The sequence below is a fragment of the Pongo abelii genome, chromosome 8, assembly GCF_028885655.2.
Source record: "Pongo abelii isolate AG06213 chromosome 8, NHGRI_mPonAbe1-v2.0_pri, whole genome shotgun sequence".
Lineage (NCBI taxonomy): Eukaryota > Metazoa > Chordata > Mammalia > Primates > Hominidae > Pongo > Pongo abelii.
Genome location: NC_071993.2, coordinates 55,383,504 through 55,407,488, shown reverse-complemented (window position 1 = coordinate 55,407,488; position 23,985 = coordinate 55,383,504). Strand labels below are relative to the sequence as shown.

Genomic DNA, 23,985 nt, shown 5'->3' with positions numbered 1-23,985 from the left:
ACTCAAGAACCATCTGGAGAGTAAGTTGGTAGGAATTGTTGATTGCATTAGAGGGCAAGAATTACTGCCAAATTTCTGGTTTGCTCAATTGAGTGGATTAAATTAGACAAACTAAGAAAAGTTAAGAGATCACAAAAATAAGAGCAAGTTTGTGTGACATGAAGACATTTTGAATTTGAAGTGTCAGTGGCACAGTGGGATATCTCTAGAAGAAAGCTCAGGAGAGGGGTCCACAGTCATGTGGACTTGTGAGTCATTAGCAACCAGACGACAGAGACTCCTGTGAGATAATAAGATCCCTTGAGGAGAGTAAGGACAGGCAAGGTCAGAAAACTGGAGAATAGCAGCAAAATTTAGGCCAGAAGGAGAAGGGTTAGAGAAGCTTGGGGAAAATCATGAAAACCAAGGGTGGTTTAAACATGGTAAATGCATCAGAGAAGCCCAGTGAGATGAGGCCTGAAAATATTCATTGGGTTTGGCTGTAGAAATTGGTCATTGGTAATTTCTGCAAGAATCATTTCAGAGGAGTGATTAAACAACAATGGGTCAATTAGAGATTTGGAGATAAGGACATGAAGGCAGAGCATACAGTATATTAGAGGCTGAGGGGAGCTTGGCAGTGGACAAGAGAAGGTCAAAAAGCAAAGGACACAGAAAGGAACTGAGGGTTCAGGTTCTAAAGGAGAAGAAAATAAGGATGGGACACACAGCCCGTGCAGCGGCTGAGTTGAGTGATGAGGACGGGAGAGGCTGTTCAGGCCAGGAGCTTGTAGGGAGGGCTTGAAGATGGCTGCAGATGGGGATGAGGCTGTAGCTGGTGCACTGAGAGTGAGGTGGTTCATACCTCATGGCTTCCATTTCTAGAGTGGAATAGGAGGCAAAATGACTGCTTCTCCTGAGAGCTGAGCAGCATCTTGAACAGAGTGGTGAATGCTTGGGAGAATGGGACAGGGAACAGACCCAGAGCACAACAGTAGATTATCTAAGAGTATTGATAACCCAAATATGTATCACCCCTTGGTCTGTTCTCTCAACATTACTTTCAATTAACTAACAGGCACAGGGCACTTTACGACTGACAAAGGAGTTATGCATGTGCACATTTAAAATTTATCCTCCTGACAAATTTATATGATTACTCTCATTTTACAGAAGAAGATATCGAGGCCAAGTCAGGATAAGTGACTCTGTAAATACAGGAAGTGGCAGAGTCGGAAGATGAGTCTTTGGACTCTGTCACTATGGGCGTCTGTCTCTCACGCATTTCCACCCAGTGTATCTCCACCTTCCCACTGGCCTTTGAGCCCTTTATACCCTGGAAAGTTGTCATACTCAGGGATGTGGAGACAGGAGGAAGGAGATTTGGGTCAGGTCAAGGGCAGAGGCCCATCTGCCTAGACAGCAGTGAATGTAGCACATCGAGCAGGGACAGATTCAGAGCAGAGTGCTGCATTGCTTATTGGAACTAAATAGCATTTGCTTAGCAACTGCCAGCACATTAAAGAGTTTGAGAACCTTTGGAGTTGAACAAAGGGCCTCTAAGAGCTGTTTGGAGATTTGGGAAGCAAAGCGGGTCTAGGCCCTGCTCTCCCAGTGCCTCTTCAGGGCCTTGGCTGCAGGAGACAAGTCAGAACTTGGAATGGGAAATTGGGCACATCTCCATGGAGGGTCACTTCTAAGTGGGCTCACCAAAGCTTGGTGGTACCCACCTTTGCCCGGGGCACCCTAGGGCTGGCCAGCTGCTGGTGACACTACTGACAAAGCTGTCCCGCAGGAAACACCCGCTAACCACTGATGACAGTCATTGTGCTTGTTTGTTTAAAGCATCATTAGTCCTGTAATCACAGTTGTGTGGCCTCACAAAAATGAGAAAGGCCGATATCTGAAGGCAGCAGCTCAGATCCTGCTCAGCAACTTGGTGCGAAGATGACAGTTACAGGTCCTGGCCACTTCAGCCACACACTACATGTCAGGTCTGGCACTAAACTCAGAAGAGAGGGACGCCGAGTCCTCACCTGCACTGTATTGGCCATGAACGGACATGTGATTACCATTTCATCCTTTGACTCACCTTGCTCACTGCCATTAATTTATCCCAAGGAAATCATAATATATTTGCACAAATAGTGGACATTTTTCACCATCCTCTTGATAGCAGCACAAAATGAAACAATTTAAGCATCCACACATGGAGGAGGGTCCATCCTGTGATAGAATGCTATGCAGTCAGCACAAATCAAGCTCTCACCAACGGCTGCCCCCAGTCTTGCAGCACCTCGGCATCCTCTTTGGGTGGACACCATCCTGATCCTAGATGGATGACTTGAATAGTGGGGCAAAGTCTGGATTTCAGTCTCCTTTTGCTATTCTGGCCAGATGCCCTTCCGTACAACCTACATAATCATTCACAGCAGCCCTGGTATCAAAAAGGACCTATTGATCGGCACCAGATTCTTGCTATATCAAAATTTTAAAAGGAGAATAGAAAACAGTATGCTTACAAGAACAAGAATTAAATCTGTGTATATTTGCCTAGGAAAGAAAAACTAACAGAATATACAATGTGCTGGCCATTAGTATTGTTTGTCAAATATTTCCAGGTCTTTATTCCTATAGGTAGTGGCATGATGAAACTTCCTGCTACTTTTGATCTTGGTGAAGCCAGGGAGAGATGTGCAGAAGCTTGACAGCAATCTGCTAATCTCTGTTTTTCAGCTCTGTGTGGCAACACTCAATGTTCTAGATAGTGGCTGCACCATGAGCCAGTGTCGCTGAGTGAGAAAAAGGTATACACAGTCTCAGGCCAACACTCAGGGTACTCATAGCACAAGTGAGAAATAAGCATTTGCTATTTTAGGCCAGTTAAACTTGGGAGTTTTTGTTACTGTAACATAACCTAATACTTTCTGAGTAATACACACACCAAAAATGTTAGAAAGGGTTATAGTGGAATTGCATTAAAACATAATTGTGAGCAGAAAAAAAAGAGATCAAGAGAGTTACAGGGAAAGCACGTATGAGGTCAGTTAAATACTATGAGAAAAAAGCTGGAACCATTTGAACAACAAGATAAGTAACTTAATGGGCTTAATGGATTACAGCCCAAATTACAAAATAAATATGAATGAATCTCTACTGACATAAATAAGATTGAAGAAATAAATACAGAAGAAGAGACAAAACTTCCTTAGAGAAGAATTTTAAATTATATATGTAGATAATCCCCTTCCAGACATTGGAGCTTAATTGCTCACACCCCTTGAGGGTGGTATGGACTTAGTGATTTGATTCCAAAGAATCAAGTGTGGAAAGGCAGAAACAGTAACTTTACCATAGAGGAATCTGACAGACAACCACCTTAACTCCATGATAAGGGTTAACATCAGCAGTGATGACATTATATTGACATCGTGTATCCCCTAATACCATGTGGAAAGAAGGGCATATCACCTCTATGGTTGTCCTTCCAAAGACCCATAACCCCAGGATAATCATGAGAAAAACACAAGGCAAACCAAATTGAGGGGCATTTTACAAAATATCTGACCATACTCAAAGCTGTCAAAGTCACAAAAAACAAGGAATATCTGAGAAATTGTCACAAACCAGAGAAGACTAAGGAGATAAGATAACTATATGTAACGTGGTACCCTGGATTGAATTCTGGGTTAGCAGATAAAAACGATGAAATTAAAATAAAGTCTGATGTTTAGTCAATAGTAATGTAACAATGTCAATTTCTTAGCTTTGACAAATGTTTCATGGTAATAAGATGTTAACAATAGGGAAAACTGGGTGGGGAGGACATGGAAGTAGTGAATGTGAATGTGGAAAGTATCCCAAAATTAAAAATGATTTTCTAAATCACAATGGGAATTCACCCAACCCTCCATCCTAACCCCCACTGTGAACCTGGGATGGAGAATGGGAGTCTCTGCTCCCTGAGGGAGATGCCATTCCACAGGCTCTCTTGGCTGTCAACAGCTCGTTGTATTAAATGTAATTCTCCTGTTTAAAAACAATTATTTTGGGAGTAAATATTGTCCGCTGAAATTGCACAAGCCAGTCACTTCATCTGGTATTTAACAAAGAAAGACTGATTGATGTACACAATGGTGAAAAAGCTGCCTGGTGGATGTGCAGGATGGTGCAGAATTCACTAAACTGCAGATGGTTGTGTATTCTATGGATAGTTTGAGGGAATGTTGAGTATTGCTGACAACTTGATTTCCATTTTATAAATAGACTTTAGAACTTAACCCATATAATATGTGACTCCATAGGCTGTCTTCTTTATTATTTTTTTAAAGTTTCTGTGTATTCATTAACCAAAAAATCCATAAAGGAAAGCAATGGTCATGCTGCTTGATTTTAGTGTCAACTCCAGATTCCTTTAGCATCTAATTCTCCCTGACCAAAGACAGATTCCAGTTAAACTCAGGGGATCCCCCATCCATGGAGGGCAGAGTGAAACTGCTGCCGAGGTAGACACTACCCCCAGAGATCCCAAGTTCTCATTAGTCATTCTCACTGGACGCAATGGTCCCCCCACTTGCCATCTGTCCTGCACCAGTGCTGGCTAAGAGGATGAGGGATTTGGTGACCACATAGTCTTAGCAGTGAGGAACGGAGGAGCCACACCTGTGCGAGCACTCTGTGGTTATCGTGTAAACTAATTGTTGTCATGAACACTCTCTTTCCTGGCACGCCTCCTCGGGGTGCCACAGCAGTAGGTAAGCTCTGCAGGGGCAGCATTCTGTGTCACCGTGAGGGGGTTCCCCACCAGCCTGCCAGAATCAGCTCCTCAAGGTCATGATTCAGGGCTTCCCAAGTGGAGGCAGTGATCAAACTTTGAGGGATTGAAAAGAACCTCACAGACCTTCCTCACTCACTGGGTCCCAAATCTCCACAGCTGGTCACCCCCTGCCCAGAGTAAAATACCCCAAGGGTCAGAATTAAAGAGACCCAGCATGACCTGCTGACATCACCTAGGAGGAGCAGGGTCAGGGTGGGCAGCTCCCACTCTTACTCCCACTCCTTGTTTAAGTCCATCTGCAATGCAGTCTTTTACTGGTTGCAAAGGATCCAGTAAACAGGTGACCTAAACACTTCTATTATGTGTCCTCCACAGAAGGCTGACATATCCACCTTGGAATACAAGTTCTTAGTGGAGGCCTGGTTTTAGTTGAGTGATAGAAGCAATTAATGAGAACACCATGAAATGAAATGCTGTCCCTGTTTGTTGGTAAATCATGTGTATACTATCCTTATGTGAGCCCAGAAAATGCTGGCTGCCCTTGAGGAAGAAGGCACAGTGTGTACTGAGTGACGGGACAGTCTGGGCTCTGCAGCAAGCTATGGTCGGGGCTCAGGGGTCTTTGGGGGACATGTATTTGGATGACTCAGGCCGGAAAAGGCTCTTTTCTCTGAGTGCCCAGGTAATTGCACTTTTCTCTGCTATGGAGATGCAGCCCCTGGATCTTTAATAAATGTCAAGCAATACCAGAGTAATAATCATATTTCCAGCTATAATGACAAACAACTGGCGCTCGGAGCGGGTGAAGAGGGACCAGACCACCACAGTGCAATTCATCTCTTGTTAAATTCACTCACATATTAATTTCTGAGATGAACGGTGGTTTCTAATTTGTCTTTTTTGAACTGTGATGTTTTTATTAAATTCAATCGTCATGAGTACATGAAGAATGACTACTTAAAAAAAAATCCACACTGGTATAGCAAAAGACAAATCCTTTAAAATTGCAGGCACAATGCCTTCTCAAGGAAGTCACCCTCTCTCCTCTCTGTTTTCCTCTGTGGGTGTCAGGGCCTCTGCAAGCCTCAGACAGGTGGGAGGTGTCACCACGCTGGCCTTCCCTGAACTCGCCTATTCTCACCCCATCTCTGTCAGCCTCATCCTCACAGGTAATGTTCTTAAAGACTCACACCGCCTCAGGCAGGGCAAGAAGGTTAGGGATTACTGGAGGGGGTTTGGATAAGAGATGAATGTGAAGATCTACCTTGGGGGCAGAGGAGTTTCAGCCCATGCAAACATCTTTCCCTGAATATGTATTGAGACATGAGGCACTGATGTGGACTAAACTGTGTTCCCCCCAATTCATATGTTGAAGCCTTAACCCCTACTACCTCAGAATGTGACAGTATTTGGAGACAGGACCTTTAAAGAGGTGATAAAGTTAAAGTGAAGCCATTAGGGTGGGCCCTAATCCTACGTGACTGGTGTCCTTATAACAGGAGATGAAGACACGGTCATGTACAGAGGACAGACCACGTGAGGACACGGGGAAGGCAGCATCTCTGAGCCGGAAAAGAGGCCTCAGGGGAAACAAGCCCCTCCATCACTTTCCTCTCGGACCTCTAGCCTCCAGGACTGTGAGACAATAAATGTCTGTAGTTTATGCTACCCTGACTGGGGTACTTTGTTATGGCTGTCCCAGGAAACTAATATAGGAACTTTCACTCCAAATAATTCTCCCCTAGCATTGAGGCAGCTGGACCCCAAAACTGACATATTTCAAAGACAGATCACAACCAGGGCTGGAGTCTATGGGGAGATCTCTTCTTCGGGCTTTATGAAGAGCAAGAAGGTCACCCTGGTCAGGACTGCCCCATTGCTGCGACTTCAGAGTAGAGCCGTTGGCAGCACTGGCTGCAAGCTGCACCCACTCCAGGAGCTTCCTGAGGCCACCCAACCACAGGCCAGCTCTAGGATGCTGCACAGCCACTCTTCCTGATGTTCTTGGAAGCCACGCTGTGACTAGCCAATATGTTAGTCCTACTGTGTGACTCACCACTGGGCTGCCTGAGGGTCATAGGTAAACTGGTCAATACCAACATCTCTCCCTCCTTTAGGCTGGGTCCCCACAGATGCAGCCATTGTGCATAAAAAATAGGTAAGCCTGAAATAGATGAACCTGGCTTCTTCCTAGCAGTCTCTTTTCAGCCAGTGATTCGCAGTACCTGCTCTAATGCAGGCCCTGTGCAAACCCGAAGGCCTTCAAGATGGGCACGGAACAGGGCTTGCCCACCAGGAACTTAAAACTCTTGTGAGGGAGTAAATGAGAAAATGACTTGCCCACAGAGGGGGCCACACCGGCTCACAGCCAGGCTGGAGAGGGCTTGGTGGGCTTTCAGAAGGGACAGTATCCCTGCAGGCCTCCTCTAAACAGAGAGGACCACATTTTCCCAAGGGTAGAGATGGGAGAAAATAGCCTGCACTACTACAAAATATGGAAGTGGGCCTGCCTGGAGCAAAGATGCCATGTGGGAATGCAACAGGAAATGAACTTGGATAAGCAGTTGGGGTCAGCTACACGAGGCTTCTTAACTCCATTGGCACAAGTCTGAGTCTGCACAGCTTGAAAACTAATGATGGTTTTTGATCAGGGGCATGACATCGTCAGCTCAGATCTTTAGAAACTCACAGTGGGGATGACATGATGGCAGGATGGGGCAGAGTCAGCTGTGAGGCAGAGGTCATCTGCTTTGCTCACCCTGTGTCCCTATTCTTCAGCCCTGGACCTGGCTCTTGGCAGAAGCACAGTTGATGGATGAGGAATGGATGCGTGTACCCTCTTGCCTACCACTCCACGGTGGCATTCAGGAAGCTGGAGCACAGTGTTGGTATGTGACAGTGAGTCTTTAGAGACTGTATATTCAAGATCTGAATTTCCTAGGAATTGACTTTCTTCTACGATTATTTTCTTTCCTGATCTCATTTCCTTATTTTATTGCACACATCCTCATCTAGAGGTACCACAAAGCCTCTGGGGAGAGAGTCAGAATATAAATAAATACATAAAATTAAGATGAACTGGATAGGATACTCCAGTAATGCCAAGACAGCACCTGGCCTACAAGGCAGATGATCACGAGGGTCCATCCTTTGCATCTGGAAGGGGCTCTTCCTCACCATCAACCTGCCCTCACATCTTTCCTCCTCCACCTCCTCCTCCAAGTCTCAGATCAAACTCCTCCAAACCAGACTTGCACCCTCTCTCTTCTGGCCCCTCTTTTTACAGCATAATGATTTCACCAGCCTAGGAGCAGGAGGACCTCCTGGGGCAGGGACTGTGCCTTTTTTTGTCAGTATTCCCTGGCCTTAACCCAAGGGCCTGGAACATGGCAGGAAATCATGAGTGTGTGGGGGAGGTTGAAGGAAGACCTCTCAGAGCGGTGACAGGGATTTGGTAGAGGAGAAGGAGAGCTAGAGCCAGATGAAAATACAGATATAGAGGCCACAGATACAGAGTTATAGACAACTTTCCCAATTCCCTGAAGAATCTGAAATGATGCTTGGTGGCCGGCTCCTGCCACCTCCTCCGAGCCACTCCCACTCCCCCAAGGGGTGTCTGTGCCCAACCACATGGGCTTCTCTCTGCTCTCAAATATACAAGCCCATTTGTACCCTGGAGCTTTGGCATTCGCTGGGTCCTTTCCCAAGCTCTCCTCCCCCAGATGTTGGAGGGCTGCTCCTTCATCTCTCATTATCACCTTCTTGGAGAAGCTTTCTTGGACCTTCCAACCTATAGCCATCACAAGGTAAGTCTCTGGCGCATCATCTAGGTCTTTCAGATTACTTTATGTACCTAGAATTATCTCATCCATTCCCGTGTGCTTGCCGTCTGCTTCCCCTCAAACAGAGTGTGGGAGACTTATCTGTTTTACTCACTGTCACCTGAGCTGCACAGCAGGCCTTAGGCTTGAGGAATCCCTTAAATCCAGAGTGGATCAGACTCAGGCTTGTTTAATTGCTCTTTCATTTGACTCAAAGATCTTAACAATTGCCACTGTCACTCCCTGTGATAGTGGATACACAAGCACCCAGGAGCCCCAAGCCTCATTCTTGGGCCAGCGCTGGACTCGGTGCTTTTCTTTTTTTTTCAAGATGGAGCTTTGCAGTTGTCACCTAGGTTGGAGTGCAATGGGGCAATCTCGGCTCACTGCAACCTCTGCCTCCAGGGTTCAAGCAATTCTCCTGCCTCAGCCTCCTGAGTAACTGGGATTACAGGCGTGTGCCACCACACCCAGCTAATTTTTGTATTATTAGTAGAGACGGGGTTTCACCATATTGGCCAGGCCGGTCTGAAACTCCAGACCTCAGGTGATCCACTCGCCTTGGTCTCCCAAAGTGCTGGGATTACAAGTGTGAGCCACCGCACCTGGCCTGGACTCAGTGCTTTCTTCTGCTGTCTCCCCTCTCTCCTCCATATTCCATCTCTCCTTCCTTCTTTGCCAGGCCCAAGAGCCAAGTTTACATCAACCCCCATCAACAACAATGAAGAGAAGAAAATTTCAGAACTTCCTGTTCTGAGACTTTGAAAGACTTTTTTAATTAACCAAAATGGTTTCTCATAATAGATGGGTCCCAGGGCAAGAAGGCGGCTGTAACTCATGCGACAGGCGCCAGGCGGCCAGGCTGTGAGTGGGGGGCCTAGCGGGTTGTGAATGGCAGCAGCACCTCAGGAGGGCCCAGACTGATTCTCCCCTCCACGGCCATCTGCTGTTTTATCTTTTACAGTTTGGGACACTTCTGTCTTTTGAATGCTAGAGCATTTTTGCCTTGATGAATATATTTTTGAAAATACTTAAATTTAGATAAATACACAAAAATATGTTTTCTCATAACTCATAATTTTTAAAAATTAAAAACGTCTCCTGGGATGGTGATACCCTTCCCCCAACCACTACTCTAATTTTCAGAATGCAGGTACATCTTACATTGGGAAGTCCAATATATCTAAATCTGAACCTCAAAATAGATGCTTGCATGTGACCATCCTTTAAAGAACTACATTCGATTTTCAAAAGGATTCAACCCAGGATTCCTTTAAGTTGCCAGATTCCTAAATTAATTTCAAATCTATTTTACTTCACAAAATCTTGATACATACTGTATACATTTTTTTTTTCTGAAATCCATCTACTGTTATTTGTTTATTTTCGGATGTCATCTAACTTGGGAGATAAACAAGCAGAGTATAAGGACTCCTTAAATATAAGGACCATGTGTCATCTCTGTGTTCATAGAAAGGAGTGCTATGCCTACTCAATACTCCATGTATTGTTGAATTGCAAATGGTAAAGTATTTAAGTAAATCAAAATATTGCAAGTTGACCTGCAGATGTGGACTCTGTATTACTAAATATTTTCCTCAATCACAGCCTTCATATATGGCATATAAACACAGCCTGACTTTGTAATAAAATAAGTCACTATAGAGGAGAAAGAAACAAGAATGTCAGCAAATACCTAGCAGATGGAGGTGAGATCTGGTTAATCTTTCCAAACTAGATGTTTCTGTTCAGGTTGAAGTTGTTGGGGAAGGAACTGAGTATCTGTCCCTAAGGACTTTTCGGTATCATTTAGATACAATGCACCTTTAAACGGGCAGTGGTTGTTACCTGGATGGAGAACATTCCATTGATTCATGGAGCTTGCGTAACCTCAGTGCCTTCCTTGTTGGAAGGGTTTTCAGACCATAGTCTTGTTCCCAAAAGCAAACCAACTTTAACCCCATTTTTTGGGAGGCTGCATGGCCAAAAGAACAGTCAAACAGATGGCATTTGGGTCACTCTCAGGTTGCAGAACCCATGGTAGAGAGACAGACTCCTCCTTCAGTGACAGTTGTAGACCAGGAAGAGTGTGACTGGCAGGAGATAGGCAAGCAAGCCATGGACAAAGCAAGTCACTGTAGCTACTGATTATTCATTAAGTGTGTGGGCTTTGCACTTAAGTCACAACATGGCAGACTATATTTTAAGATAAGGTTTAAGAACAAGAACCAACATTTCTGGTACAGGAAATTTTTATCAACTAGCTGAGGTAGGAACTTGCTGCACATTAGGAGAAGATCAGCATCATCTGGTTTAAGCATCAGGGTCCCTTTGTTAGTTCGGGGTCTCTGCTAGCCCAGCCATTGTCTTTCGCGTGAACTTGCAGGAGGAAGCCCCTCTGGACAGTCAAATGAGAACAAGGCGTCCTCCTCTGGGCAGCCGCGGACCACACCACAGCTCAGGGCCTGCTGCAGAGCTCAGAAGTCAGGGCACACCTGGTGACTGCTGTCTCTGGGGTGCCCTGGTCTGGCACAGGCGAGCATTCCCTGCAGTGAGGACACTGCTTGCCGCAGACCAGCTGGTTTCACATCTACCACCAGCTGCTGTGCAATGATGATGTCTGTCTTTCTCTGCTTGGGCCCTCGGGATAGCTGCCCGCACCCATGTTGATGGGCTGTTAGTGGTTCTGCCAGTTCTATTCAGAGTCAGGCCCTGACACTGATCCTTTTAAGGGGACAAAGGACAGTCTCTCTTAGACCTCTGTATTTGCTTTGCATTTATCTAAAATCTTCTCCACACAAAGCTGAGGGGCCTGGATCCAGTACCAATTATTCCTGGAAAAATCATCCAAGAAGAAGTTGAGGGGGTTTGATGTCATGAGTAGAGACTTTGTCTTCTCATCTGCATCAGGTGACATCACCTTGATGCTCAAGTGGTCCGGCATCTTCATGTACAAAGATAACAGAGTGGACATCACATCCACAGAACTAGCTGCTTTATTAAAAGATAGGCTTTCAGGATTCAATCAGAATTGTTTTAAAAATGAAAGCTATGGAGACTTGAACATGCTGGCTTCTATCTTGGGTAGCCTGTTTCCAGCAGGTGTACAGTGACTCTGTGATGTTTCAGGAAGACTCCTAATCTAAGAAGGTTACTGCATTTAGCACTACAGTGTGCCCATTCCAGTTATAATATTTTATCAGAAGCCATTGTGATCTCAGATGGAGAATATTCCATTGATTCACAGGGCTTGCACAAGCTCTGTGTCTGCTCTCTGCCCTAAGAAAGCAGGAAAATGTGAACTTACAACTAAGAATGGCTGGACTTCAAGTTTGATATGCGTAGTTTCTCTTTCCTGCATGGGTAAGGGAATGTGTGTAACCTATTTTCAGCAAGTCATGGATGATATTCCCTGAAACTAACCTGACAGAAAACATATATTAGAAGATTTGCCGTAAAATACCTTCAAAGGGAAAGCTCAGCTAGAGAATTTAAGGCAGGAATTACAGAAACTTTTCCGAAAAAAAATCAGTTGTGATATTTTTAAACATGAAGGACACAAATATAAACAAATATTAAATAAAATGATCAAATAAGAAAAAAGCACAAAGTGCAGTAACAAATACATCAATGGAACAGTCTGTGTCCTATAGTACTATTACCTTTCTACCACTCAAGAGCTGAACAGCCCAATGGAAGCTTTAGTATATACCACTAGCAGCAAAATGACTGCTGTTATTGAAAAAGAAACAAACAAAAACTGTGTTGCTCTAAGCAATTTTGAAATGAATATCTGATTCAAAACTTCCCCTGTGCATATAATTGCATGCTAATTTACATTTTAATTACTTCCTAAGAAATCAAAAGCATTTGTTGACAGTAGAACATAATGTCAACTTCACGGTGCTCTGTTGGTGGATGCTTAATGAACTTAATTAGATAATTAGTGATGTTAATTATCCTTCTATTATGAAGATAAAGATGTCTCACAAATGATGCACTCAGTAAAGAAACATCATTAAATGTATCAGTGTTTGCTTTGTTCATTTACATGTATTTTTCAGACTCCTACAACAAACACTTGTGATAGACCAGAGACACTTAAGACTTCCTTAAAATGGAAAAAGAAAAACCACTGTCTTTCTTCATCCAGCTCTTATCCTTCCCCCTCATTCTGGATACTAATGCTGTACTGGTGATGTTGCCACTTTTTCAAAATCTGGGCTGTAGGGAACTCTCGTCCTTGTTCAGTTCTGCTGCTGAGTTTCTGGTGCAATTGATCAGACTCCTTCCCGCTTCCTTCTCACTGGTTTGATAGGTGAATTCTAATATCAATTGCTTGCATAGCGGGATGTGTCTATGTGTGTGTGGGGGGGATGTGCATGTACACGTGTGTGTGAGAGAGAGAGAAAGAGAGTGGGTGTGGGTGTGTGTGTGCGTGAGAGTGTGTGTGTGTGTATGTGTATGTGTGTGTGTGTGTGTCAAGGGAAGAGCAAAAATGAGAGAGAAGGCTCTGGTTGAGTGTCCAGAAAACCTAAAAGGATAATGGAGCCCCTCCCCACCGCCCCAGGCTGGCTGCATTTCCCTGACGCTACAGTGTGTCCCCACCTCCATCACCAGACTCTGTCCCTCTGGGGAAGGTCATTCTGGGTGTGGCGTAGGAAGCACAGCTGCCTGCAAGACTGAAGGCAATGATACAGGCCACATAGACTTTACTTTCAGTTGAAATGAAAACAGAAACTTTTGAGGTTTAAAAAATAACACTAGACTTCATTACATTTTTGTTCCTTCCTTGCCCCCAAATACCACCATAATCAGAGCATAATGGATATCCCGTCTGGAAATATTCCCAGCCCAGACAGTACGATGAAGAGCTCTCAGGCCAGGCTGGGAGAGAGGCATTATTTTTAGGGTCAGTTATCTCAGGAAAAGCACCAAGAGCAAAGAGGTCCTTGGCAGCATTGCCCACCACAATTAAGAAAACCAATATCCCATTTAGCAGAAGGTCTTAGAACATGGCTCGCGCCAGTAGAGCAGTTTATACTTTTCAAAGTGTTTTTTAAATTATACTTTCCTTTCTGAGTGTTTTTATTTATCTAACAGATAGTCCTCTTTAATTACTTACTCAAAAGACTTTTCCTCCCACTGAATACAACTGCGTTTTCCAACAATACAGCATTGTGATTTCTTAGAAATACTGTTTTCAGGTTTTCTGAGTCTCCCTTGTCTTTTCTGTGGTTTTTAATAATTTATCCCTCCAGCCTGCTTTCTCTTGATCTGTGGATACAAGCTGGCCTTTCTGCTTTCTTGCCATGCCAGTAAGAACCTATCACAAGATCTCGCCTCTCTCTGGGTCCTCTGACTTTTGCATTTTAGAAATCCTCACGTGTCTTCATTTTCCTCCAGGTTTAGGCCACCTACCTCCAAATCCCTCTCTTAAAGTCATATTCATCTCCTGGGGAAGACCTTTCTCTCTTGCCCACAAACATTATGTTGAATCTACTACAACTTTAAGTAAAAACATTTCACATGATGACCTTCTGAATATCAGATTTTAAAAATGTCATGCGACCTTTTAAAGGTCTTTAACTCTTTTTCAGAAGAATTTCTCTGAGAATTCTGACTTCTGTTTTCACAACTGCATTTTGACATCCTCAGCTCAGCTCTGTTGTGCCACTTACTTCCCCTGCATTTCAAAGCCAGTTCTTTCTCTTTTCAAAAATCCATTCTCACTCCCAGTACTCTCTGCGCTCATGAGCTTTTTATCCCAGGGAAGTGAAATCTGAGGCCTGCGCCTGGAGTGCTGCTCAGCTCCTGAACATGGAGAGCCCAAGCGTTTAACTAGAAAGCAGCTGTGTCATCAGCAGAGCTTATTGCCTTTTTTCGTGAAACTGCAGCATGGGATTCTCCAAGGCTCAACGTGCCCTCAGCCTCAGCAAGACCCTCCTCTTATCAGCAGGAGACAAAAACAAACATGCCAGCAAGCAAGACCAGGTGCTACTTGATCACTCCCGCAATGATGGCTAAAGCCTTCCAGTTCTGCACATTTGCTTTCCTCTCTGCAATCTTTATTTGGGCCCCATGATTTCTTTGAAGAGAAAATAAGCATACAGAAATAGTAATGCGTGAAATAATACGATGTCTGGGATGTTGCTTCAGAATTATTCAGTGCAGAGAGGGGATGTGGGAAGTCATAAGGAGAGAAAATTGGCCATGAATTGAAAATCGTTGAAGTCAAGTGATGGATAGATACATAGGGATTCATCACATTATTTTTCTACTTACGTATATGTTTGAGAATTTCCACAATGATTTTTTTTTAAAAAGATAATGGGTGAAGTGCTCAGAGGTGATAGTCAAAAACATCATTTCCCTCACCGAGAACCTCAGCCAGAGCTGCTCTTAACAGAGCTGTCACCGAGTTGCTGGCCTCAGTCAGCATCTTGTCCTCTGCCGGGGCAGAGCTGCTCCATGCTAGGGTGGGTGATGGTGGGTCTGGCACCTGGTCAGGGAAGGAGCTGATGGCAGACCCCAGGCACCCTGCCCACATAAGTGCCCTGCCTCTGAAGTCTCCAAGGCCCCCAGTGGTGCGCACTGTTGGTTTCATCGGGAATCTCATAGGGCAGCCTTTAGGGGACTCCCAAGATAGGTGTGGGGCAAACTTCTAATGTTCCCCTGTCCTTGCCAGGGCAGATGTAGAATTCCTACGGAAAGCTTTTACTTTTTTTTAGCAACTCCAGTGGATCATCCTCACGCTTCTGGTGCCCTCTCATCCCCTTCTGTTAATTCTTACACAGCCCTGACTTCCCTACGTGGGCCATTTCAGTTTGCTAATACATGGCTTTGAAAACAGCAACTGGAAGCTTGCTCAGCTATCTCCTAAAGCCATGGAATTGTGGGGAACACAGGGCTCTGCCCCTCCGTGTGAATCCTGCTCTTCTATAAGTCCCCCAATCTTTGCTGGCAGGCTGGTGAGTGGGTCTCCCTCCTCTGGTGGGGCCTGCCTGGCCCACTGCCTGGGATAGCTGTCCATATGTATACAGTTGATCCCAGGAGGAAAGTGGGCTGAAATCCAGCTCATGCTCTATGTACACAGGTTGGGGGCTGCCCAGAGAGGCTCCCACCCCTTTAAGGGCTGGAAGTCGCCTTGTACTCTTAACCCCCTTCCTCTGGTTCTTATTTTTCTCCACTCCCTGCAGAATCCCACAGAGCCATCTGAATGCCACACCTCCCACCCACAGGTGCCATCTCTTCTCAGAGCCAGGCCTGCCCTGGGTGGCCCTCTTTTCTCACCTGTCCCAGCCTCAGTTGAACAAAATTTTCTGTGTGTTATTGTTGTTTACTACTCCAACTACAGCTACTGCAGCACCCACTATCTCCCACCTGAATCACATTACAGCCCCCCGCCACCCACAGTTTGGCTCCCCACTAGCGGCCCTCACCTGTAATCTCACCTATAGGAGCAGATGCCATGCCTCTGTTTAACCTCTCACCTACAGGTAAACATGAGTGTCTAGGCTGGCCTGTGGTGCCCCCTGACCTGGCTTTTACCCACTGTCTTGGCCCCTTTCTTACCACCTGTTATGCCTCTGGCCTTCTCCCTGCCCGAGAGCTCTCCTTTGCACAGGCTTAGACCCCGCTCCTTCTCCCAGACTCAGCTCTAGGCATCACCTCCTCCATGGCCCCTTCCTAACCAGCTTCCAGCCCCCTGACTCCTGTGCACATTTTCTGATTGCTAATGCTTTTATATAAACAGATGATGACACACATTGCATTTTAGAATATTTTCAATTTTCATAAAAGTTACAAAGATAGTAGAGTTTTCATCTACCCTTTACCTGTTTTCCTATAAAGTTATTAATATCCCACACTGCCATGGTATACCTGTCAAAACTAAGAAACCAACATTGGTTGTTGATGTCTTTTCAGCTTGTTTTTAAACAGGGAAGCCTGGAATTGAGTAGGTAAGCAGAGCTGAGTCCACGGCTGTGAAGAGGGGAGCTAGCCAGCCTGTGCAGTCTAGATTCTCCAGGCAGACGGTGGACATGAGAAAGTGGCCTGCACCCTGAGTTGCCCTTTGGTGGCCTCGAGGGAGTCCAAGTTCCCAACCTCTGTCCAACAAGCTGACACTCACAGCCTTCTAGAGATGGTGGGTGATGTCACAATTTGCTCCCACAGGGGACTGTGACGGGGTCAGGGGGAGAAGAAGAAGAAATAACATCTATCAAATCAGCCCTGCCTCAAAGTTCAGCTCACCCACAAGGAATAAAACATTTTCTACTGAAAATGAAGATAGGTAAGAGGAATTATGAATTCTATATCATATGTCTCACTCCAAGGAACAATTTATCAGTGCTATAGGTCTGTCAGCTGCTGACATGATAAGGAATAACACCAAATGAATAATGTTTCCTCCAATACCAGCTCCTTTAATTACGAGCCTCTTCTTTCCAGAAGAGAGACAGAAGATGCAGAAACCCCAATTTCATGCACTTGTGCCTGAATAATGTCTCCGTGCTGCTTTTTCCAGATGGCGACCTTCTCACTGGAGGGACTAATGATGTAGGCATATTTAGGGAAAAACCAATAACGGAGTCTTTAACCTTCAACAACAAAAAGCATGTTGTACAAAATGTTCCTTGGGATACATTAGAAAATATCAATTACATTGCTCACTGAGGTGTAATCAGCTGTAATAATCAAAATTAATTTTTAAAAATAATTAAACAGACCCCAGGGCAAATAGTTGATGCTCTTATCCTATGACATCACAGTGTACATATGTACCTGAGAAGTTGTGCCTTCTGTTAGTGACAAAGGCATCTCACGGAGTTGAGTGATGGATGCAGTGTCTGAAAGCTGGCGAGTTTCATCTCAGCAAAGGAGGGGGAGCATCTACCCCCTTGCTCTAAGCACTTACATCTGCATTCTTTAAGAGCCTACCGTGTAGCAGGCACTGTGCCCATCCAAGACTGAGTTACCAGTACAAGATGTTGCTAAGCAAAGATGCAGTTAATTTTAAAAATTAAAACACAGTCCTTATTGTTTCAAAAATAATGTGTCTTTTAAAATCTACAAGATAATTTAAAGTGTAGAAAGAATAAATCAAATTGAATGGAAAGTGGGGTCAATGGAGAAGAATGAAGCCAGGAAGAAGGTATGTACGTATGCATTTGTATGCGTAGGTGGCTCAAAAATTTATCCCACTAGTTGTGTGCAATTACAAAGCTTAACCATGCTTATCTCTCTCAGTTTCTGAGTGTCCAGATCAAAGACAGAAACATAATCTGTTGCAAAATTTCTGCTGTTCTTGAGTTGCTGAAAGTAGTTCTTCCTGGTGCTAAAACGTGAGGGAGACATTCCCCGTGGCTGCCTGGAAGGTGGGGTGGCTGCGGGTGACTCCCTCCACTTCAGTTCAGCCTTTGCTGAACAGCACACATGCACTTTGCTGAACACACTGGCCTTTGCTGAACAGCACACATGCACCTCAGTCCCATTGCCCAACTGTCCTCTCTGCCTGACCCTCTTTCCCAGAGCATCTCAAAGCTCACGTTCTTCATAAATTATCTCCTCTGCTCCAAGGCATCCTTGCCAAAGATCACTTTGCTGACCTTCTCCATCTAAACAGCCCAGCCGCTCTCTCGCCACCCTCCCTGCCTTACCCTGCATGGTTTTTCCTCATTGCCATCAGTTCTCCCAATATTTACAAATGTATTTGCTTAATGTCTATCTTTACTTCCTAGACTGCAGCTCCTTGAGAGAAGAGAATATGTCAGTTTTGTTCTCTGCTGTAACCTCAATGCTGAGATCAGGGTACAGAGTAAGTGCTCAATAAATATTTGTTGAATGAACAAGTGAATAAGACCTCAATGGATATAGAAGACAAAATCTTCAGCAGCCTGCCCTCACCCAAGACAGAGCCGGCTTTGGATATTCTTTCTCCCAGATCTCTCAATGTGAGCCAAGAGCAAACTGTTAAAAGCCACTTGGGACGCCTATGTGGCCCTAAACATGGCGGTCTACTCAGGCTTCTTTCATATGAGCTGTTGCTCGACACATGTCCCCAGGACTCGGAGACAGCTGAGCTGTGTCAATGAGAGTGACTAGAGGGGAAGGGAGAGGGGCACTGGCAAGAGGCAGCAACAACAGGTGTGAGGGTTCCCATGAGATGAACACCCATGCCCAGCACCCTAACATCCCTTCCCTAGCTCCCAGCCAGGCTGCCCTGACCTCCTGGGGACAATGGCCAAGGAAGAGAAGCTCCAGGATGAAGCCAAGGAAAGAGGGGCTGGGCCCCTTCTGTCTCAAGTGACACTGGTCAGGAGCAGGTATCTGGGCACAAATGGGAATGCTCCAAGTTTTAGGACTTGGTACACATATCACCTATAGGATGATCTTGACCTTGGCAGAGAGAGCCAGAAGGCCAAATGGAATTTGTAAACAGTCTCCTATTTCTAAAGCATTTACAGCTTCCGAGGGCTCCACATGCTCTACTATAAACAGAGCATATTTCCAGTTGTAAGTTCAGGAATGAAAGCTCTGAGAGGTTCCATAAATTCCCTAAGGTCCTCCTCAGCAGCACAAAGATGGGATCCTATCTTCACTCTGACATTTAATGACTGAAAAGCCCTTAACTTTCTTTTTTTTTTTTTTTTCAGATTCAGCTTCCACATCTTTATAACAAGGCTATAATACCTGTCTGATGCAGCTATTACAAAATCTGAGTGAGTTACTCACACATTCATGTATTCAATCAGTGAGTCTATCAATGAACTTACCAAACAGTGCCTTTAACAAGTCAATTCCCCGAGAATACAGCCTGAATAAGACGTGTGCTTTGCCCTTAGCTCTTAGCATCAGGTAGCTGGTCAGCCCAGCCATTCATTTCTGGACTTCCCTTCTATGTCTGGACTCTTTCTAGGCCCTGAAGCCTATGATTCCCAAAGCCTAGGAAAAGAAAGCCCTTTTCCTTGGCTGCCTGGGGACTTACAGGCAGTTACAGATTCTGAGCTGGTAGGATTTAGGCTCCACCTCACTTCCCAAAGTTCATGGGCCAAGAGCTAGGATTTTGTTAATGTGTCTGTCAGCTGTCTACTTTACCTCCCTGGGGAACCTTTCTGGGTTCTTACAGTTATTTATCCCACTGGGGAGTTAAGTAAACTGCCCAAGGTCTCCTGACCCTACAGCCATGTCTAGCAACAACCACAGTCCACCTCTGAAGAAGTCACTGACCCTGGCATCATAATATATCACTGGCATTAGAATATATCACAGATCATGCATTTCCAAAAGAGCCTCAGCAACATTTCCAGTCCCACATGTTCCAGTAGAACCTTGTCACTCCCCCATGAGAAGGTGGAGTCTATTTCCCTTCCCTTGAACTTGGGCAGAATTTTTTCCCCATCTTGATGGAGGTGACACTGCATGGCTCCTGAAGCTAGATCATAAAAGGTGATGCAGTTTCTGCCTGGTGAGCTCTCTCTCTCCATTATCCTTTGAAACCCTGCTACCATCCTGTAAGGAAGCCCAGTTCACATGAGGAGGCCATGTGTAGGTGTTCCAGCCAATAGCTCCTATTAAGGTCTCAGACTAAAGCCAGCAACAACCACCAGATATATGAGTAACTCAGCCTTGCAATGATCCCAACTGAGGCCCCAGACACTGTGGGGCAGAGATAACCAGTCCCCCCACCCACTGTACTCCATATACCTTACAACAATATTCCTGATCTCTCTCTCTCTCTCACACACACAGACACACACACACACACACACACACACACACAAACATTGTTGGCACCAATGAGTTTTAGGAAGACTTGTTTTGCAGGTTTTGAGAAATTGATTAGAAAACCCCAACGGGTCTGCCCCACACAGTAAAGAGGGCCCACCCGACACAGTCAAAGTGGCCCATCCCTGTGTCTCCTGGCAATGAAGTGAATGTTTCTGTCCACCTTTGCTGGGCTCACACCCCTAGCTGCTGCTGAGTGGTGGGCTAGTGCCCTCTGAATACGTCTGACTCCAGTTGAGAATGGGAACAAGGAGCCAGCCTAATACAGCCTAAACATAGCCTCAACTGGGGAGCTACACGCATACCCTCAAATGCTCACAAGGACGTGGAGTTAGATCATGTCTAGTAACAGGCAGCAGAGAAGAGATATAACTCATGGTGTTTGAAGCAAATGCCTGATACTTTTCTGAGGAAAAGGGGTCTAGGCTCACCTCTGTCTTGCACTCAGGGTCCTTGGCCTGCCGCCCGGGCATCAGCTTCATGGCTGAGGACAGGCTTCCACTCCACAAAGTGACTTTGCTGTGGTGTGCAACATTTGAACGACTTGCCAGTGACTTCTTCTCAGATGCTGAAGGCAGGGAAGCAAAGAATGTCAGAGGTGAAGTGAGAGCACACACTATTTTCATAGCTAGCTTGGCTTTCAAAGGGCCAACAAGGGGCATGAGCCCCCTGTGGTTGCCTCCAAAAAGAGAAACAACCCACGCTACAAGCTCACACTGCCGTCTTCTGACCTTCCTTTGGCTAAGAAACACTGTGGGCTTTGAGGTCACCAGACTTAGCCTAAACTCCTAGCTCCACGGCTTGTTAACCCACAATGAGATGTTGAGCAGATTAACTAAAGTTGCTGAGCCTCAGTTTTCTCATCCCGTGAAATGGGGATAACAATATCTAAACTAATTGAGGGGTCATGAATATTACATAAGATGTGTTTAAAGACCCTGGAACATAGAAAGTGTTCAATATAGGATTGTTGGCAAAAAGAAAGTCATTTGTAAGCTTTACAGTTTTACTACTTTATTCCACTCTATGTGCACTGATATGTATATCCTATTTTATTTTACTTTTCTCTGAAATAGAATCTGACATTTTGACTTTAAAAGTACATGAAAGTAGATAGGTATTGCTATCATTTGAATGTGTGTTCCCTCCAAAATTCACATTGAAACTTAATCCCAATTGTGGTGGTACTAAGAAGTGGGAACTTTTGGGAGGTGATTAAAATATGAGGGTTCTACCCTCATGAATGAATTAGTGTCTTATAAAAGGGCTGAAGGGAAACATCCCAGGACATTTTTGCCCTTCTGTCTCTTCCAACATGGGAGGACACAGCATTTCTCCCTTCCAGAGGATACAGCAACAAGGTACCATCTTAGAAGCAGATGCCAGACACAGCCCTCAGCAGACACCAGATCTACTGGCACCTTGATTTTGAACTTCCCAGCCTCCAGAACTGAGCAAATAAATTTCTAGTATTTGTAAATCACTCAGTCTGTGGTATTTTGTTATAGCAGCATAAATGGACAAAACCAGGTATGTATATATACATTTGCCAGGACTAATTTGGAAAGCCAATTAGAAGGAGATTCTGGGCCACTGGACAGTCTGGGACAATATACATGGAAATAACTAACTCTTGAATCACTGCAAATTTTGTGATTCTGGAAGATGTACAAGTATATCAGGTGTAAGTTGAGAGCAGTGATCACCTTGAAAACAAAATTAAAAATTCATTCTTGCAGCTGCATTGACTAATATGCAAAAATGTTGTTTACTAGTACCAAATACTAATATGATAAAAATGTTGAGGTCACTAACAGAATACAAGGGACATTAATATTTTGGGGATGAAAACTTTCATTTCATGAAGTGACAGGACATGAGGAACATAAGCTCAAGGTCATTGCATGACAGTGAAAGGTTTCAAAGCTGGTAGGTGGATAACAGGGTAGGACCTAGAACCTCAAGTTTCTGAGCCCAGGCCACAGCCTCCACATGGGCCTCTTCCTCTAAGAAATTACTGGAATCTTCTTGCTTGGTTGGCTCCTCTGGCCTTGCTTTCACCCAAGGTGCCATGTGATATTCATTATTTGTGAGGAAAGACACATAAGATTTCAGTGATATAAATCCCATCCACTTAAGGGATGAGACAGAGGGTCCAGGTGGAAAAGGCTCTGGGCACTGAGTTGAAACTTGGGGGAGTCTGGATCTGTGAGACCCAGGTGTTCCCATTCCCTGGAACCGAGTGGATAGAGACCTAAGTAATGTTGCCAGGCCTTGAGCATTGTCTCCTCCCAGAGCGGTGTGACCTCTTCAATCTTCACTTCCCTCTCTCCAGGTTTCACAGAGAGATCGATCTTGAAGGCATCCTCCAGGGTCTGCTGCCTCTGTGCCACCAGCTGCTGCCAGAGAGTCTGCACTGTCTTCTGGATGTTGTGTTGGACTAGCAGAGAGAGCACATGGCACACTCAAGATGGCCTCAGTGACCCTCCCAGAGAGGGCTGGGAGATGGTGCATCATGAGTGGTTTTACCCACACCCTTCTTACTTAAGGTCTTGAACATCACCCCAGCTTTGCAAGCTTCAGCGAGAAGCAATCAGTATGGAGAGCCACAGCCCTGACAACAATGCCACCAACACCCATGCAAGCTGGTCTTTCTCCACCTCCACCTGCTTACCACCAATTCTTGCCTGCCTCACATGTCCAGGACTAGGAAACATATCATTTATGAGCTCAGAGACCCTCATTCTCCACCCCGTAATTCTGCTGGATACCAGAGGGACACCTTGCGTGAGCTCAGGGTAGTCAAATAGCTCCACTCAAACAGCTCCTTCCAACCTTCCCTTACATGTTGACCTCTCAGGGGAATGGACACCAAGCTCAAGGCTATCCTGTGGCTCAGGGCTCAGGAACAGCCCGTCCTCTTTCCTGGACCTTGCTTCTCACTACCCACCCATTTCAGTCTCCTGGAATTCTTCAGGTATAAGCAGATCTAACAAGCCAACTGTGTCTGCTGTGCCCCACATCTGTAATCCCCTGAACCATGCCTAAATTTTCTCTGATCTTGGACCAATGAGTCCCCTCTCTGATAACAGCTCCTGGAGACTGTTTCTCTCACCCTAAGGGAATGGACAGTGCCCAGCCCAGCTCTACTGGCCAAGTCCCAAAGTATGTAGATCCGTATTGTAATCAACACCATGTCCAACAAACTTTAAAGTCACGAGATTTTTGAGCATGACAGCTACCTGACCAGAACACAGAGGCCCTGTGTGTACAATCTTTTATTTTTGAGATGAAGTTTCACTCTTGTTGCCTAGGCTGGAGAGCAGTGGTGTGATCTTGGCTCACTGCAACCTCCGCCTCCCAGGTTCAAGTGATTTTCCTGCCTCAGCCTCCCGAGTAGCTGGGATTACAGGTGCCCGCCACTATGCCCAGCTAATTTTTTTGTATTTTTAGTAGTGACAGGGTTTCAGTATGTTGGGCAGGCTGGTCTTGAACTCCTGATCTTAGGTGATCCACCCGCCTTGGCCTCTCAAAGTGCTGGGGTTACAGGTGTAAGCCACTGCACCTGGTTGTGTGTACAATCTTGTATCACAACATATCACCAGGTAAGTGGAACAG

At 45.2% G+C, this 23,985-nt stretch overlaps 1 protein-coding gene and 1 long non-coding RNA gene across 3 annotated transcripts in view; one reads left to right on the top strand and one right to left on the bottom strand.

Moving 5' to 3' along the window:
* WDFY4 (WDFY family member 4) overlaps nucleotides 1–23,985 on the bottom strand; it is a 303,041-nt gene that overhangs the window by 129,162 nt on the left and 149,894 nt on the right. Inside the window, exons 38-39 of the mRNA XM_024254223.3 lie at nucleotides 22,622–22,807; nucleotides 20,799–20,935 (exon numbers count right to left, since the gene is read on the bottom strand). Of these exons, the coding sequence (XP_024109991.3) occupies nucleotides 20,799–20,935; nucleotides 22,622–22,807 (323 nt within the window). The remainder of the gene's footprint in view (nucleotides 1–20,798; nucleotides 20,936–22,621; nucleotides 22,808–23,985) is intronic.
* On the top strand, nucleotides 16,705–21,847 carry LOC129048233 (uncharacterized). 2 transcript variants are annotated; one of them, XR_008510411.2, is made up of 5 exons: nucleotides 16,705–16,873; nucleotides 18,321–18,397; nucleotides 19,236–19,301; nucleotides 20,816–20,965; nucleotides 21,713–21,847. It is a non-coding gene; the product is annotated as an uncharacterized LOC129048233 (long non-coding RNA). The 2 variants fall into 2 exon arrangements; XR_008510410.2 differs by lacking the exon at nucleotides 20,816–20,965 and having other exon boundaries at nucleotides 16,736–16,873.